At 36.8% G+C, this 16,982-nt stretch overlaps 1 protein-coding gene across 4 annotated transcripts in view; it reads right to left on the minus strand.

The window, feature by feature from the left end:
- Dpr12 (defective proboscis extension response 12) overlaps positions 1-16,982 on the minus strand; it is a 276,297-nt gene that overhangs the window by 88,793 nt on the left and 170,522 nt on the right. For all 4 annotated transcript variants that reach the window (XM_071771541.1, XM_071771540.1, XM_071771542.1 and 1 more), the window contains 2 exons: positions 15,770-15,960; positions 5,343-5,504 (listed from right to left, as the gene is read on the minus strand). In XM_071771541.1, the coding sequence (XP_071627642.1) occupies positions 5,343-5,504; positions 15,770-15,960 (353 nt within the window). The remainder of the gene's footprint in view (positions 1-5,342; positions 5,505-15,769; positions 15,961-16,982) is intronic.

The raw sequence follows: 16,982 nt of genomic DNA on the forward strand, positions 1-16,982 counted from the left end.
AAGTAAAAAGAGGTCTAATCAATGTTCATGGAAAGAGCTTACGGGATATCCAAAATTATTACGTAATTAACGATCGATGTAGTTTCGTGGATTAATGAAACGTCGCGCGAGCGCTCGTATTTTAATCCCGATCAAAGTAAGATATCGCGCGGCGCCGTATCGTCGGACATAAATCCCTGGGCTTCGTCCGAGATTAACTGCCAAATTTGACCTCCATCAAGGAATATCAGAATCTCGGTTTAGCCCAGCTTTTCGCAGCGCGGGCAGAAACTTGATCCAAAAGCTTAACGAGCCCCACGATCGCGACTGCGTTTGCTTCGACACGAGCCAAGGTGAGAAAGTACTTATCTTCAGCGCCGAAGGGACTTCTCGTGCTGTGTGTCTCACAAGCGACCCACTTTCTGTGTAAGTGTACAACCAATCCCAGCCGTAGCCAGCTGCGGCTACGACGGAGCTTGCGATAAGCGCGAAACGAGCTTTCCATTACTCCTTCGAAGACGCGTAAAAAGTTAAGTACCTTGACTTACGTAGTACGTAACAACTCAAGGTTTGCCTTAATTAATTTCTTTTTGTAGCTGTCGTAGAGGGCCAGACGTGTAATTAAATCTGGCATTTAATACCGCCGCTACATTCGGCTTGCATGGAGACGCTTGGAGCGTTGCACAAGTCTCGTATTTTCCAACAGCTCTATCTAGCGATAAGCAAAATATAGCTCTACTCATACTCAATTATTAAACATAAAATTGCTGTTGATTCAACGTTAAAATATCTCGGCGTGTCTTTAATTACAAAGATTTTAGTTTTTTCTTAATTTAAGGACGCGCGCTTTAATTACATTTTAAATATTACTATATCAGATCCATTACATAGGAATAATATAGCAACATAAATTACGGATAAAAATGAGTAAAATTAAAATATTTATGTGTTGCATTTTACGTGCATAATTATTATGTGTACGTAATATGTTATAAAATTTTAATTATATTTCCACATCTGTCTTATTTTCCAAATTAGATAAAACATAATTTATATTAGATTTTTTATGTTGAACAATTTGTCAATGAAAAAGATAAATGCTTTAAATGACAATTAAATAAAATTTCATAGAAAAAAATGAAACAGATTTTAATATTTGCCCATTGTTCAGATCTCATATATAAGTGATGAAATATGGAAATGTTCCCTAAAATAAAATTAATTATTGCGGTTTTTATTTCAAAAAGCTTTTCATGAAGATACTTCGTACATCCCCCCCTCCACACACACATATAAGAGAGACGTACATTATCCGTTCTTTCATTTTTCACCGTTTCAGACGCTGCTGTAGCGAGGTTTCGATTACTTCCAAAGCGTTCCATCGTTCCATCTTCAATTACACTTAATCGCCACGACGCTCGCAATAAAACGGTCACGACTATATCTGTCGTTTGCGATAGCTACGCTTGCTGCTTTTTCACGCTAAAATGTTTGCTGCGGCAATAGTAAACATAGGACAACTTGCGAGAGACTTTCCTATCTGTGATGCTTTCTTTGCGCGTAGCGTCATCTTAATTTATCCGATCTTGCAGGAAAAATTATTCGAGGATGATTACTATCAAAAGGGAACGAAATTTATAAGAATGGAAGAAGTAGCAATATTCAATCATGTATCCCTGTGAACCTCCACCATTAAAAAAATGTTCGGTACAATTTGCAAGGAAAAAATATCAAAAGTGGGAGTGTTGCCTTATTCGCGTTACGCTAGCACTCCCATTCCTGAAAAATACCTATAAAATACCGTAAACAAAAAATCGGTATATCTGAATATTTTGCTAATTTTTTGCTCTAAATACTGCAAAAGATATCGAAAGTATTGAATAGTTATAAATGTACCGATATCAATTTTGGTATTAATGATTCCAGAGAATTAATTGGTTTTAAAATATCCTGCTCCCATATTGCTCACTGTTTAACTTTACAAAGTCGATCGACATTGTGGCGGTGCTAGTGGCGGCGTTACGTACAAGAGTAATGTTAAACAAATTAGTTGCCGTGCCGATTTTGGTATTAAAATAATTCTAGAATTAATTGCTCTTAAAATATTCTGGTCTCGAATTCATTGCTCACTATTTAACTTAACAAAATTGATTGACATTTTGTGGCAGTAATAGCGTCACGTACAAGAGTAAAGTACGCTAAATGAATTAGTTGCTGTATGTCGATTTTGATATTGAAATGATTCTAGAATTAATTGCTCTTAAATAATAAAATATCCTGGTTTTGAATTTATTTTAAAGTAAAAAATAACAAAAAATTCTGATAGTGTATCGGATTTTTTGTTTATGGTATTCTATACGTGTTTTTCAGGAATAAGGGTGCTAGCGTAACACAAAGGCAACATCCTCACTTTTGATATTAATTTCCTGCGAATAGATAGGAACAATAAATTCAGGACTAGAATAATAAATTAGCAATAAATTAGTACTTAATTATACCGTATACTCTAACTTTTTTTAACAATGGGGTGCTAGGGTCACTCGTGTCGATCATGTCCGTAATGAATCAAGGATCTGTTCTAAAAGTGCACGTTCCACTAAGGGCATGATTGCCAGCAGCCAAACTATCAAAGTTCTGTAACCGCGATAAACTTCATATTCAAGCACGAACTTCAAAAAGCAATTATCTTAATCTGGTATAATTTGCATTTCTCGCATCACGCACACACACACACACATACACACGATTTTATTTTATTCCTGTATAATTTAAATTCCGATATACTCGCATAAATTTTAAACATTATGGCAACCTGATCTATAATGCAGGATTATCGACAATAAGTTTTTACGTTGCTTTAAATAATAATTTTTATTTTTAACAACAAATCCAATTACGCGGTATTGAGAAATCGAGGAGCTCTGTAATTCAGGGCATGGCATAGCTGATACATTGTTTGGAACGTTGTTGCACGCTAAGATTAACGGATAATCCGTTATCCGACGGTGCGGTTTGTCATTGCGGGACAAGCGATCACTATGGACGTTTAATCGTATCCCTCCATGACTTTTAATTAGAAGCCGCAATGACGGACTGTAGTTCAGGTATTGCGCAGTCGATACTCATCTCGAGCGTTACAATATACACGTTGGTCGGGAAGACACCTAATACACGTATTATCGACTTTGTAATAGAGTGATCCTCCACGCTCAATGACCTCGCTGCATAATGAGGTGTTGAGAGTTACATTGCGGCTATATAACCGCATTCGCCTCTTCACTTTTTCTGCGGTCAAATAGATAGAACACCGCGATGCACCATTCAGCAATAGTCGATAAACACGGTCAATCATTTATTTTCAAGATCACTTCTTCGCGCGTTCGATTAATCGCTGAAATTGCTATATCATTCGAGTCACGCGTCATAATTTAAAATAGATTTTAATGTAAAATTGTCTGTTTGGGGTTATTTCGGGATACATGGCTGCGGCATAAAAATTTTTTTAAATAATTCACAAAGTATTTTTGAATAAAAGTGAAAGTGCTATAGATAATGATCTAAATTATTTGATATTTTGATTAATTCATTATATATGAACGAATTGTAAGTGTAACTAGTGCCGATCTATTGTCCAACAACCATTAGTTTCGTTATAATTGTTATATTATTGTCCAAAGGCACAATCTAAATTTCAATGATTTAATCGGCTTTTAATATTACATTGTACATTGAATACTTATTAATTTCCATTATTGTATATCGTTTAATTATAACGTATTCGTTATTTCGTAATAAATGGATTTTATCGTTAATCATTTTATGTATCATTTCTTCCAATGTATTAAACACAATACCTGTATCTATTATTACAGATATTTTATTCTGTTTTATATGTTTAAACGAATTTCGATTTGAAGGTCCTTGTGTTTGGGAATTCGATGATTGATTTCGCAACTCTTTTAGCTGCTATTGCACATTTTCGCAAAAAAGAAGGAAAAAAAGAAAAATGCAGAGCTCAAAGCATATTGTTCTGTCTCGACTGTATTTGCCGATGATTAAAATCCATAAAACTCGTTGGCTATGACAATGAGCCGAAGGTGCTCCTCGAAGCGAGATATAGGGAAAGCGAGCAATGTGGAAACGGATGGTCTCTAAGTTCATCGGAAAAAGTTTCGCGGCTACACTATATTTGCACCCCGAAATTAACATAAGAGACCCTCTTTTGCTAACCCGAACTTGAGCCTTCACTCGGAGAAACTTCGGAAAGGTCAGAGTCTGCAGTAGGTTTTCAGAGTTTACTCGACGGCAAACGTAAGCGGGCATCGTGTCTCGTTATTCACGCTGTCCGATTTCTTTCGCGCTCGCACGTACTTGCCGCGGGCTTGTGTTTGCCGTTCCATTAGCCGGAAAAATGTATGAATATGCAGCAAGAACGGCTTATCCGCGCTGTTCACGTCATACGGATTTACGTGTCAGTCCCCGATCCCCATCATACTTAATTATATTTCTTAGCGACGCGACGAAAAAAGTTCTCTAGCTTCGGATTAGTTCTCTAACTACGGAGCTATTAATCGGACATCGGAATCATTTTCTATCCACGTTAAAATGATTTTTATGGCATCTCCGTGAAACTTCTCTTTGGTCCGATATATTTTCAATTTATAAGTCAGATACTTAATTTATATCTCGTATATTAACGAAATTTTACAATTCGCGGACATCTCTTCTCACCTTTAATTACTATAATTTTTTTTAGTAATATTAAATACTGGCAAATAAAAAAAAGAGTTACATAAAAAGAGGATAATGTTTTGTAATAAATGTTTTATAATATTAGATATCGCGTGTACATCGACGCTCAATGCCAAATTGATGACGCATATGTTGCGGTGTGCATAATTAGCGACGTTTGGAATTATTAATAGAAGGATTTATTACTCCCGCTGTACTACCCGGCATATATCACTCGATGATATGCATTCGTACTTTCATGTAGCATGTTATTGAAATATACATCCGATTTGAAGATAGAAATATACATTCAAAGATAGTCAGTTGCATGTTATATCAGGGAGATGCGTCTCAATCGTGGGACCAACACAGAATATTATTAATAATGATAAACTGCAAAAAATGGCGCACCGATAAATCAGCGTAAATGCGAACCGAGCGATTAGATAGTTTCATTCCTCAAAAGATAGAAAAAGGAGAAATAGCGGATAATAAAGTGGTAAAGCGAGAAACTGAAAATGATACATCACCCGCGGTGATGTATACATATACCAAAAATTGAAAAACATTTGTTAAACTACATTGAATTAATTAACTCATAACAAGTTTGTTTCTAAAGTGGGTTACGTTACCTGACACTCGTACGTCCCATTGTCTCTTTCTTGGACGTATTTTATTTGAAGGGTCCAATCGTCCGAGCCCTCGGGATGCAGTACTTGAAATCGCTCGTCGTTCGTATATGTGAACATGGAGCTTGTTAAAACGTGAAAGTCACGTCGCCGGATCCACGATATCTAAAACATAAATATTAATTGATGGTCAGTGATAATATTAATGAATATTCAAAAGACCATTTAATTAGTTTTGCAACAAGAAATAAAAAATAGATAAAATCTATAGTAAAAAATATGAGAAATTTTACATCTCTCATGTAAATGAATTTTGTCTTAATACGGGGAATACTTTAATTTAGCAAATTAAAATGTTAAAATGTTAAAATAAATAATCTCTATTTAATTTGCCAGACATATTCATAACAGAATATAAAAAACATACATTGAATTTTAATTGAAATAAATATTGTTAAAAAAATGTGGAGCTACCAGCACGTATATTTGCGTTCATATAAATTGAATTAATATAACCGATTGGATTAAAACTGAAAATAATACGTCAGACGTTTTTAATGGCTCTAGATAAGCATGCAAAATTATTATTTCTATAGATGTAAAAAAGTCATAATAAAATGGTAGTGGTACAAAAACGTCACTCTTATGTAAATAATATCAATCTGTATATTGCGTGAAACAGGAAAGAGATTCGGTACAGTCATGAATATGTCATGTTAAAATAATCCTGTTTGATACATTGGCGTTTTGTGTAAATAAAGCGAAAAAGATGAACGACCGTTACCACGTAAAATGGAAACGTGTTTAACTTTATATAACTGCGAAAATTTTTGAGTAAAATGTTTTGTTATATTACCTCTACACATGTACAGTAATTTGATCACAAAACCTATTTTAATTGAACGTTAGACTATTACAAAAATGCAATCACGTGCACGTAAACATTTCACGAAATTTAATTATAATTTGACTGCAACGAATTAGACACTCTTGCTGCATCTTGTTTTTAATATGACGTCAAACAAAGATAGAAATTTATCTTTTTTAGATAACAAGTCATTCTTTTACTCCAACTACACTGATATTTTAATGTAAAAAAATTTCATCAGAAAACTTTTATTGTTAAATCCTCAGCGTGCAAAATTGTTAACGTTCTTTCTACGCAAAACAAAGAATACACAAGTGAAAAGAAATAATAAACCGGTCTGTCTCTGGTCTTGTCACTTTTGGAGATATAAATATTAAAATAATAATTATTTTCATAAAATGCACAATTTTGCAGATATAAATATGAAAAGAGAATGAAGAAAAAAAAATCGTTTATATGTCCCGCAAGCCATTTTCGTGTTTCTCGCAATTACAATCGCCATTGTTTATCAAACGAGAGAGTTTGCGAAACGGAGTCTGTGGAGAACTGGTTTTAGCGGTACTTAGTAACTTCGCCCCTGCTCAAACGCTATACGACCTATCTTGCGACCCGGTGGGACCGAGCACGATATTGCATAAATAGTAAAATTGTGAGAGCCGGAAATACGATCCCGACCTCCGGGGGAATGCGGCAGACCTGCCCGCATTCTCCTCAGACGGGGCTGCCTGCTTCCTTCCTCTCTGTTGATGCTTTAAGATCATTGTAGAAAGAGAATGCATAAAACATAAGGTTTAAACCTCGCGGCCAATCACGGCATCTCTATCGAATTGCCACTGCCACGTATGAAGCATATAAATGCCGCGCGATATATCAGATTACGTGCAATGAAATAAATTTCCGCGTTTTTATTTCGATGACGAGCAAATCGATAAATATGTAGAGGAAAACTTTTGGATTTTAATTTAATTAAATTAATTATTGTCTTTTTCTTAATTCATCGTGCAATTAAATACCTTTTTTAATTCACATTGTGAATTTATTGAAATTGTATAAACTAACACTTTTCAATTCTTAATTTCGACCGCGACATAAGAATAAGTAATTTCTTTAATTAGATTCAACAGTATTACTTCAAAAAGTATAAAATATTTCAACAAATATTTAAAAAATTTCATCAAATATGTAAAATCAGATTTGAAACGGCACATTAAATATTTTGTAGCAATAATATTAAGTTTTTACAGTACTTGCCGTTTTATGCAAATAGAGAGAAATGTGTTGACCCAATTGTTTGCCAACTGTGCTAACATTTAGCATAATATATACGATTCATCTTGAAAATATATATTTATATATATGTGCTTCTTTCTATTTTAAGTAAGCTAAATAGCAAGAGAAATTGCAAAGTCGCGCGTTTACGTCGATGTAAATATGCTAATTTCTGGTACAGCATTATGTTTACGTAATAATATTAATTTGCAGACTTTTCACGAGCGCTGGCAAGCTGGACAAGATGCTCGGAAATTTCAAGTGGCGAAACTTCACCGCAGTATGATTGCCAGCTCTGCGCTACAATCAAGTGCTTCAATGTTTCCAAGCATTCGGAAGAGATCGCTTCGTCCGAAGGCATTAAACCACTTGAGGTACTTCGATCGGTTTCAAACTTTAGATTGATGTGAAATTTCTTGGTAAACCAATTATTATGGATTTGTTTTTCTCCTTCTGTGATCTGTATAAAAGTTGAACTTATATAGAGTACCTATACGTTTTCGAAGAAATGATCACGAGAAACATAGAAGGATGAAGCAATGATCTAACATGATAATTGCCAGCTTGGCGTAATTTTTCCTTAGATATGCATTGGAATTTTTATTTTGATTGTGGTAAGAGAGGACCATTTCATTGAACTTTAGATTCTCGAGTCAAGCATGTACTTCTGTTATACCTCGATGACGGTTATTTTTCTGGATTTGCGTATATCTGTCGTCTGTATTTAAGCATTCCTTTTGATGGCTTTGCAAGTACGCTTTACAAGATTAAACGTGGAGCCGTATACTGAAAAGGAATCTTGTTTTTTTTCTGGTCAAAACGATCTCGTCCAATAGTGATTCAGGGAGAAGAGTTTGTTCCGACGACTCTTGAGACTCGATGAGAGCTCCGGACGAAAGGCATACCCGACGTGGAAAGTTTACGTCGTCGAAATTTCGACAGAACAACCGGCGAGGTCGATTCTATTGCCGTGTAGAGTGCAGCAGTCTGTATGATGTATGTAGGTCACCGTTTCTCTCATCCTTTTACGTGCAGTGGACCATCGGTGCATCAATTGAAAGAAGTATGTCGCTATGTTGCGGGTACGTCAGTGTATATTCGTGCGATACTTGAAGACATGTTTGAAAAAGTACCAGACAAACGGGCGAAAACATGTTGGCTTCTGTATATCGCGTGATACACACGAAAACTTTTCAAAGATGTATCTTTCTTTGTTCTTTACTGTTTTCCATCATTTATCTGTTACGAGATTCAACATGTTAATCCAATGCTACGTAATAATTTTAGAAGAGATCTATTATCTAGTAATTCTATTATCTAATAAAAATATAGAGATATAAGTATTAGATATTTCATTATCAATTTGCTTAAGAGCAAAATTAATAACTGAATATGTTCTTAATCATTAATTTGCTTCATACTGTGTAATTTATTCAATGAAGAGAGAAAGAGAACATATTCCGGAAGCAGATTGGTGATGGTAACAATGAGTAACATTAGGTTCATGTAACCTCCATGGATGACTGACCACAGCCAGTGCTTGGTTATCTCGCTAAAGGGTTAGGTCAGGTATATCCTGTCTGGCTTTTCAGTTTCTGTTTCACGCTACTCGAACATCATGAAACATTATGGTTGCGGTATTTGCCGTCTGAAGTTCCGCGGGTAGCCGCAAATGTTATTTTCGAACATCACGCTACTTTATCATAATACTATATCTACGTTTTGATTTCGGTCAAAATATTTGCGGGTCAAATTAATTTGTAGTTAGACAGACAATAATATAAAGTTATACATCATGTTGAGTCTTGTATACGCAATAGATATTACACAATAGATATTACATCTAGTTCGAAGTGCAATGTGAATGCTATAGCATTTTGGCTTGTATTAACGAAACAGATGAAACGATTAGATTTATCCATATTATATTTCAATAAATCTAGTACGAGATTTTATCAATCTAAAAATATGTTCGTATTTATTGCACAAGAATGTTTATAATTTCCGACTTACATAAAATAAGAAGCTGTCAGTAAAAAATTGTTAGTAAAAAATTGATAACAAGTTGTTGAGTATAAAAAAACCTTCTATTTATTTTATTGCAAAATTAAAAAAAAATAGAAGTAATTTGATATACTCAAATACCACAAAACAAGATAAAGATTATTTGTTTTCTGTAATCTATTGATTTAATTCAAGAACGGTTAGATATTTATAACATAAACGATATAAGATTTTCAATCTTTCGATTATTTCACGTAAAAGCTTAAATGCCATATCTATAATTTTTTTTACATACACTTTATATTGCCGACTTTTATGCACCATTGTAAAGCGCTTTGGATCTTGGTAATAAAAAATACATCATCTCTTCTCTCTGCAGAGTTTACAGAAAAGAAATAATCCTTTTAAGATTATAGTGCCGCGTTATTCGGATTATGGCATCGCGCGGAATCTTTTGGTGTGCGCGTGATCGGAAAGATCGCGTATGCAACGTGATATCAGATGGAGTGGGAACGACCGGAAGCTCGGTCGCGCGAACGAAATCGTTTCGATTATCGAAGTGATCGCGCGAGATCGTCAATGGCGAGGAAAGAAATTGGGGAAAGAAACCGAAAAAGAAAATACACGCGTTATGGAGAGTGGAGCGATAACGTGGAGAGTCTCCGCGTTGCGTGCCGGCTCGTTTCGTATCACCGCTCGAACGGAACGAAGCGTGATTGCTGGCGCTATCTCGGGACACGCGAGATCGCTCGGTTATACGAGCGCGCGATCCGGCGATAACCCGTGCCGGTCCCGCCACCGATTGTTAACGCGTTAATGGAGTTACTAAATGCGAACGCGCGCACAGTCCCTCAACACAACGCGCGGCGGCTTCTGTGCATCTCACGTTCTCTCTTCCTCTCCCTCCCCTCTCCTCATTCTCTCTCTCTCTCTCTCTCTCTCTCTCTCTCTCTCTCTCACCTAGTTAATAAACAACCAAACGAAATTAACGTGCCTAAGCGGATTAACGCGCCGCGGGCGAAACGTCGCAGCTACGCTATCGCATGCTGCGACAATGGACCTGTCGCATAATATCGATCCACACACCTTCCGATACACTTTGGGAGTTAAATTGCGAGAGAAGGAGAGAGGATTAAATTTATTTTGATGAAACGCGATGTAATTTTCTTACATCGCACGGGCAATTTGAGAAAAATTAAAAAGGAGGGAAATATTCTTACTATTTAGATCTTATATTAAATCTGATTATCTTAAATCTGATAATCTTAAATCTGATCTTAAGTAATCTTTTAAGATTCAGTCGTTTTTAGACTTATCTAAATATAAAATTGGATTATAAATGCTGCCCTAGTTGGATATTATTTTAAATATTTAAATAAATTTATTAAAATCTAAATCTAAAATCTTAATTTTATTTCTATTTATGCTCGCGGAATAATTATTTGCGAGTCTGTTATGTAACAATTAAGAATTATATATAAAAAAACTGTAATATATTCAATTACAAAAACTTTGAAATAATCGTTTGTCTTTTGGCAATTTCCGAATATCCCAAGCGTCTCATCCAATGTGCGCCCTTCGAGACATCATAAACAGTTCAATAAAATGAACGGCGGATTAGCCCGTGTGCGGCAGGCGACGGGTTTGCTTAGCCTACTACAACTAGGGGACAATGGACCGACCTGTCGGATAACCCAAATCTGTCGGCCGACTCCGGCAGTTACCGCTGCTCGTTGCCAAGATGAGTGGTCGGCACGAGTCCATCGTCGGGAATTCTGAGGTCGGGACGTGCAGTTTCGGCGCAATAAATGATCGCGTCCACGCTGCTTTCCGCATACAATTGTAATGAGAAATGTTTCCCCGAAGGGACTACAAATCAGTACCTCGGAATCGACGCCAGTTCGCATTTTGTACAGATAGCAAGGGAAATGTCCTGGATACCTGCGCGAGAGTGTGCTTCCTTCTCCCGCATCGTAGAATCTCTCAATTCCGCAACATCTCCGTAATTCTAAATCCGAATGGATGATTTATTGAAATCTGCGATTCCAATACACTCTCTTTGCACATTTAGATGCCACTCTTAGTAATTATTAGATTATACTTCGGCATCAGCTGCTGTTTTAATAACCGCTATCATTTTCTCATGCAGTCCGTCATAAATCATCATACACATATTTTCATTCATTCGCTTTTGCTGGTTAGGAAGATAAGTGACTTCCGCGTCCTTTAAAGTCATGTCACATGATTTAAGGAACGGCCAGCGGTCGACTTTATGAAAGCATCGATATCCAGGATGTTATTTTTAATCCCGTGATATATCGACTGCATGCAACGTGGTTGATGGTTCAGGGGTTAATCGTGAAATATTATTATGCCACTGAAAGCGCACATATGCGTCGTTAAATAACGTTGAATATAAAAAAAAGTTATAAAGCAGCGTAAAACTTGTATGTACATATTATGCCGCGACTATTAACAAAAAGAACCTTCGCGAAATTATTGATTGTCCGGTAGGATTGAGAGATATCATTGAGACATTAATCTTTCACAAGATCCCTCTCTTATTGTGGTTATCGATTTATCGAACGACGCGCACACAAGCGAGGGGTTGAAATTAATGTCTGAAGGCGGAAGTGGACCATTACGACGACCAAATCCATGGCTTCAATTCAACCGCGACGATCGTCAAGACAAAGGACCCTTGTCCCTCAAAGACGCCAAGTCAGATATCCCGCTGGGTTTCCTGCTCCCCGCACCTGCGTTCGATGTTAAACCACATTTCATACTAATTACGCTAGTTTACAAAACCACATATTTCATCCTTCTCTTATATGTATTCTCATTGGTGCGCTTCGAGAAAATTACAGTGGGAATGTAAGGAATTATATTTGCGATTCTAACAGACCTTAAGATAAATCCAGGAAATTAATCTTCTATAAATAGAATATTTCGCATATGTTCTAATGATGCAAATATAAATATAACATTGTTTATTTAAAATCTTTCCAACAAAAAGATTTCAATATCTTAAAAGTCTATCGTGCACATATTTCATATTTATTTCTTCATTCTTCAAAATAAACAACGTATTATCGTATTTATATAGAATCTTTCATTCGTATCCATCTTTGGAAATACAATTTTAAAATCTGAATTGAATAGTACATTAGCTTTATGCAACTGCAAATCTGATCGTTTATTTAAAGATTGATCAACTAAAGTAACTGCGCGCAAAGAAATTAAATAATAATCATTTTAATCGAATTAACCATTCTTTGGTCAATATCAAAATACTTCTTCATACACATCTCAGTGAATTTATTTAGTCTTCTTCCCAATTCAAGTTTTATCTCGGCACGAAGTGGCTTTCCCGATCCAATAAAGTACGCCGCGTTAATTATCGGAATTTCGAAGGGTAATTCATTAATATCGCTCTCTAGCGATGCTGCACGAATCGATACCGCTGCCGCAAGAAAGAAAGCGAGTGAGTGAGTGAGCGGGCGCGCGCGCAAGAGAGAGAGAGAGAGAGCTTTTCCCTCCAATAAAAAATCAACAAGATGTTGATAAGCAATTTTCGTGTTTAACTTGACACCTTTTGCTTTCGTGCATTCCCAATGTCACTGTTATGCGCATTGACCATGGACAGGGAAAAAAAATCCTCTCAGACGATACTAATAGCGCGGTGCGCGGCTTCGCAGAGAGCGCCGGCCGCTCTATCAAAATTACTTCGCGGTGTTCGACTTTTCGTCGCCATCAATCTTTCCTGGTTTGACTGCTAACGCGATAAAGCAGTTACGCCGTGCGCCAGGATCGAGCGGACCGGCCAGCTCGTCGAATTCGTCATAAATAATTGAATTAAAAGCAACGACGTCGTAAGTGAATTTGCGGATCACCCAACCGGCGGGATTTCTGAGTGATTTCATCTAGCCGATTCGCGACTGCTTCGTTCGCGGCATTTGAGATTTCACAGAAAATCACTTTTTTATCATCTCGAAGCTCCGAAGATAATCGCTCTCTTGGGAATGTTGCGTTTGGAAATAAATGTGCTAACTTTTTTATTACCATTTATATTCACAATAAACATATCGCATTCTTTCCATTATGGTTAAAATATATAACAATTTATAAGAGAACTAGCTCTTATAAACTCACAAAATTTCAAAAATATAAATAAAATTTCCTAATTATCTACTAAAAATATTTGCACAGAATTCTCCAATAATTAATAAAATTATATGTACAATAATAACAAAATAAGAATGAAATGATTTTCTTTAGCATCATAAATCCTTCAATTTGTTTATTATCATAAATTTGTTTCATTTCATAAACTGTTGAAGTCAAATTAGGTGAGTCATAAAGCTTTACAAGCTGATATTTTCTCATTTGAAATTATCAGCAGAGTTTGTAAATTATTTAACGATCAAATAACATTCGTTAATAATATAATTTAATTATTTTAACTTGTGGTTTATCAGTTAAATTTCATTAAAATTGAGAATCTCGACGTTTTACAAACACAAGTGGGTCGTTATTTTGCATGCAGCGAAACACATGAAATTTCGTGACGTTAGCGCGATATCTTATATTACAATTTAGGAATTGTAATTAAACGAAATGATGGTTGAATTATATAAAATAAGCAAACAAATTAATTAATCGCTCGATAAACATTTCCGAAATTGGAAATCCAAATAAACTTCGTAAACACAAACATATCATTATCAGTGTAAAAGAAAGCAATAATGTGCTCTTAATGGAAGTTAAATTTCGTATAAATCATTACGTTGCGGAAGTATCGATTATATGTCATCAAAATCGGTCGGACGTCGAGACGAAGGTTTAAAATAGAAAGTTTGGAAGCGCTAATGTTGTTCGACAACATTGAGCAATAGCCGACTTTCGGTCATTGATATCCGATCCTATAAATTTCACAATGACGAAGAAGGCTATGATGGCTGATACTGTGTGAGCTTAGTTCGCTGCTCTTACGTGAAAGTTCCTAAGTTCCCGGACCGAATCGTCGTCGTTGTAAGGATGTCCTTTCGAATTGGGGCGGATTTGTCGCGGTCATCGGCTTTTTGCTGGCATCAATCTTGCACGCCCCTGCGAGCGATTTAGCGTATCGATGCCGAGCCATCGAATACAAGTTGATGCAGTAGTGACGCGTAGAAGAGATGGCTCTAGAACGGCTTTTATTCTTCCATCTTATTATGAAATATTGATGATCGAAATAAGGACAATGAGAGGATAAAATCGATCTCTCAGAAGAAAGTCGCTACAAACTTGATAAAGACATTCCCAGCAGGCGCCATTATTGCGTCTATCTGTATACAATACGAGCTCCTCGTTTTCCGTGGAATCGCATACCGATTACCGTGCTCTCAGCAGGGTTCAATGCGTCGCGATCATCGATCGCCTTACCACTCCGAAGCGTCAGAGTGGATGTGCGAAAGGAGGCCATTACGTTCGTGTACATGAATAAATTTGTATGGAGTTGTTCTATGGTTACACGGGACAAGATTAACCGTGTACTACGTTCGTGTTGCTATTGCGTAGGCATTAGCATAACTTCTCATACGTAGGCATTATCTCTACGTAAATTATATACGATAAAGCGTCATGAAATAAAAGCATACCCTGAATCTAAAAAAAAAAACCATTGAAATATGTTACGTTACTGTACTGCTGCAAGTAATTTACTGGAATTTGCCAGGAGAGAGAGAGAAGTGTTCTTGATAAAAACTAGGAGGAAACTTTTTGTGTGATTATTATAACTTGACACTTCTGCCGAATTTTCTAAATGCTCTACCGTTACTTTTCCAATACATCAAGAAACAATATAAATGATATACTTGGTATATTTAGATATCTTGCTTCAGGAGGAAGATTGATAAGAGTTAATTATATAATTAAAAACATATAATGAAACATCGATTAGCAATTATTTCAAATAAATTTTATTGGTTCTCAGAATACGTAAATGTATCATCAAGTTATTTTACCTCATAACTGATACATAATCACGATAGCTCCATATGCAAACATAAATTTTCTGTCATACCTTTCTTTATGAAATGTACACATAAGCACGATAAGAACCTCGAGAAGAGAATCGCAAAATCGACATAAAAGGCCAAAAGAGGCATAATAATCATTCGAGAGAAATCGGCTCGTCGTACTTGAAAGTCCCGATTGCGACTCGATTCGCCCATTCGTTGAAAATCGGTCGGTTCTTTTAAGAGTTTCTCTCGCGACGATGCAAAGGGTTACATAGTTGCTTTCTTACCTCGGCATCGGAAACGGTTCTCTCTGCCAAATTGCGAACTTTGCAGTGCAGAAAGGCGGTGCCGCCCAATTGCACCGTGACGTTAGAAACGGTGTTGTTGTCGTTCGCCTCGTTCACTCTCTGCAGCTCGTCGAGATTGCTGAACCAAAGGGCCTTCCAATCCGACGGGATGTTGTAGGGCACGCGTCGATCTGAGGGAAGAAAGATGACCAGCGGGTATAATCACGGTAATTTAATTAAGTCGATTGTCTTGGCGAGTGGCAGGGGGGAAGAGGGGAGCAACTCGACAAACGACGCCGCAATTACCGGGCGAAGGCTATCGCCGGCAGCAAACTTTTTTATCAAGGCAAAGAAAAATAGAAGTTATAAAGGCGGTGGAAACGCCGGGAGAAAACAAACGCGGAACTGAGCCTGAATTCCGCTTGTTTTACCCCGACTCTCGTGAATTAGAAACTACTTTCCGCGCTCCGGCCCTTTCTGAATTACCTTGTTATTAAATTTTTTAGGAAGACGACCTGTGCACCCGCGCGCTTCGCTCATTTCTTTCGATGTAAATCACCGGGGAAATGCGCTGTACGAGTTATGGGGCATTTTGCACATCGCCATAACGACGTCTTGCGGCATTATTTGAACAGCATGTATGAAGCCGTATATACGTATATCCCAACAAGTTTACGGCAAATAGGAAAAATATTGTTACCAAGTATGCATGGCATTGTATATCACTTGTATATTACTTGTAATTTAATATGCGGTCTGAAACAGTTGACGACAGGTAAAATTTGATTTTTACACTTATAGTTCTGATCCTCGCGGGGTCATTGCTTTGCATGTTTTTTATTTTAGAAAAAAAAAACTGCATAGCGTGGTTTTATTTACTTGATCGCGTTACATGGCGCATATATCCGCGATATCGAAAGCGCGGTAATGGTAATATTTTGACTGCAATCTTCCACATCGTTTGAATAATTTGAGTGCACGCTTCGCCACACTGCTTCTCGACAAATGAAATTCCCGGTATTTGTGATGCAGCCGAAAGGGCGAAAGACGCGAAAGAATTTTTTTTCCCTTCATGTATGCGCGCGCTTTGTTAAAATTTTCACGGATACGACCTATTTCCGGGCAGCGCAGGTGATTTAGAATGTTTGCCCTCGACAGCAGATTACGATTCAAGGAGACTGCGCCGCTGGTGTGGCAAGCTCGAATGTGCCTG

This window comes from Temnothorax longispinosus, chromosome 2, assembly GCF_030848805.1.
Source record: "Temnothorax longispinosus isolate EJ_2023e chromosome 2, Tlon_JGU_v1, whole genome shotgun sequence".
Classification (NCBI taxonomy): Eukaryota; Metazoa; Arthropoda; class Insecta; order Hymenoptera; family Formicidae; genus Temnothorax; species Temnothorax longispinosus.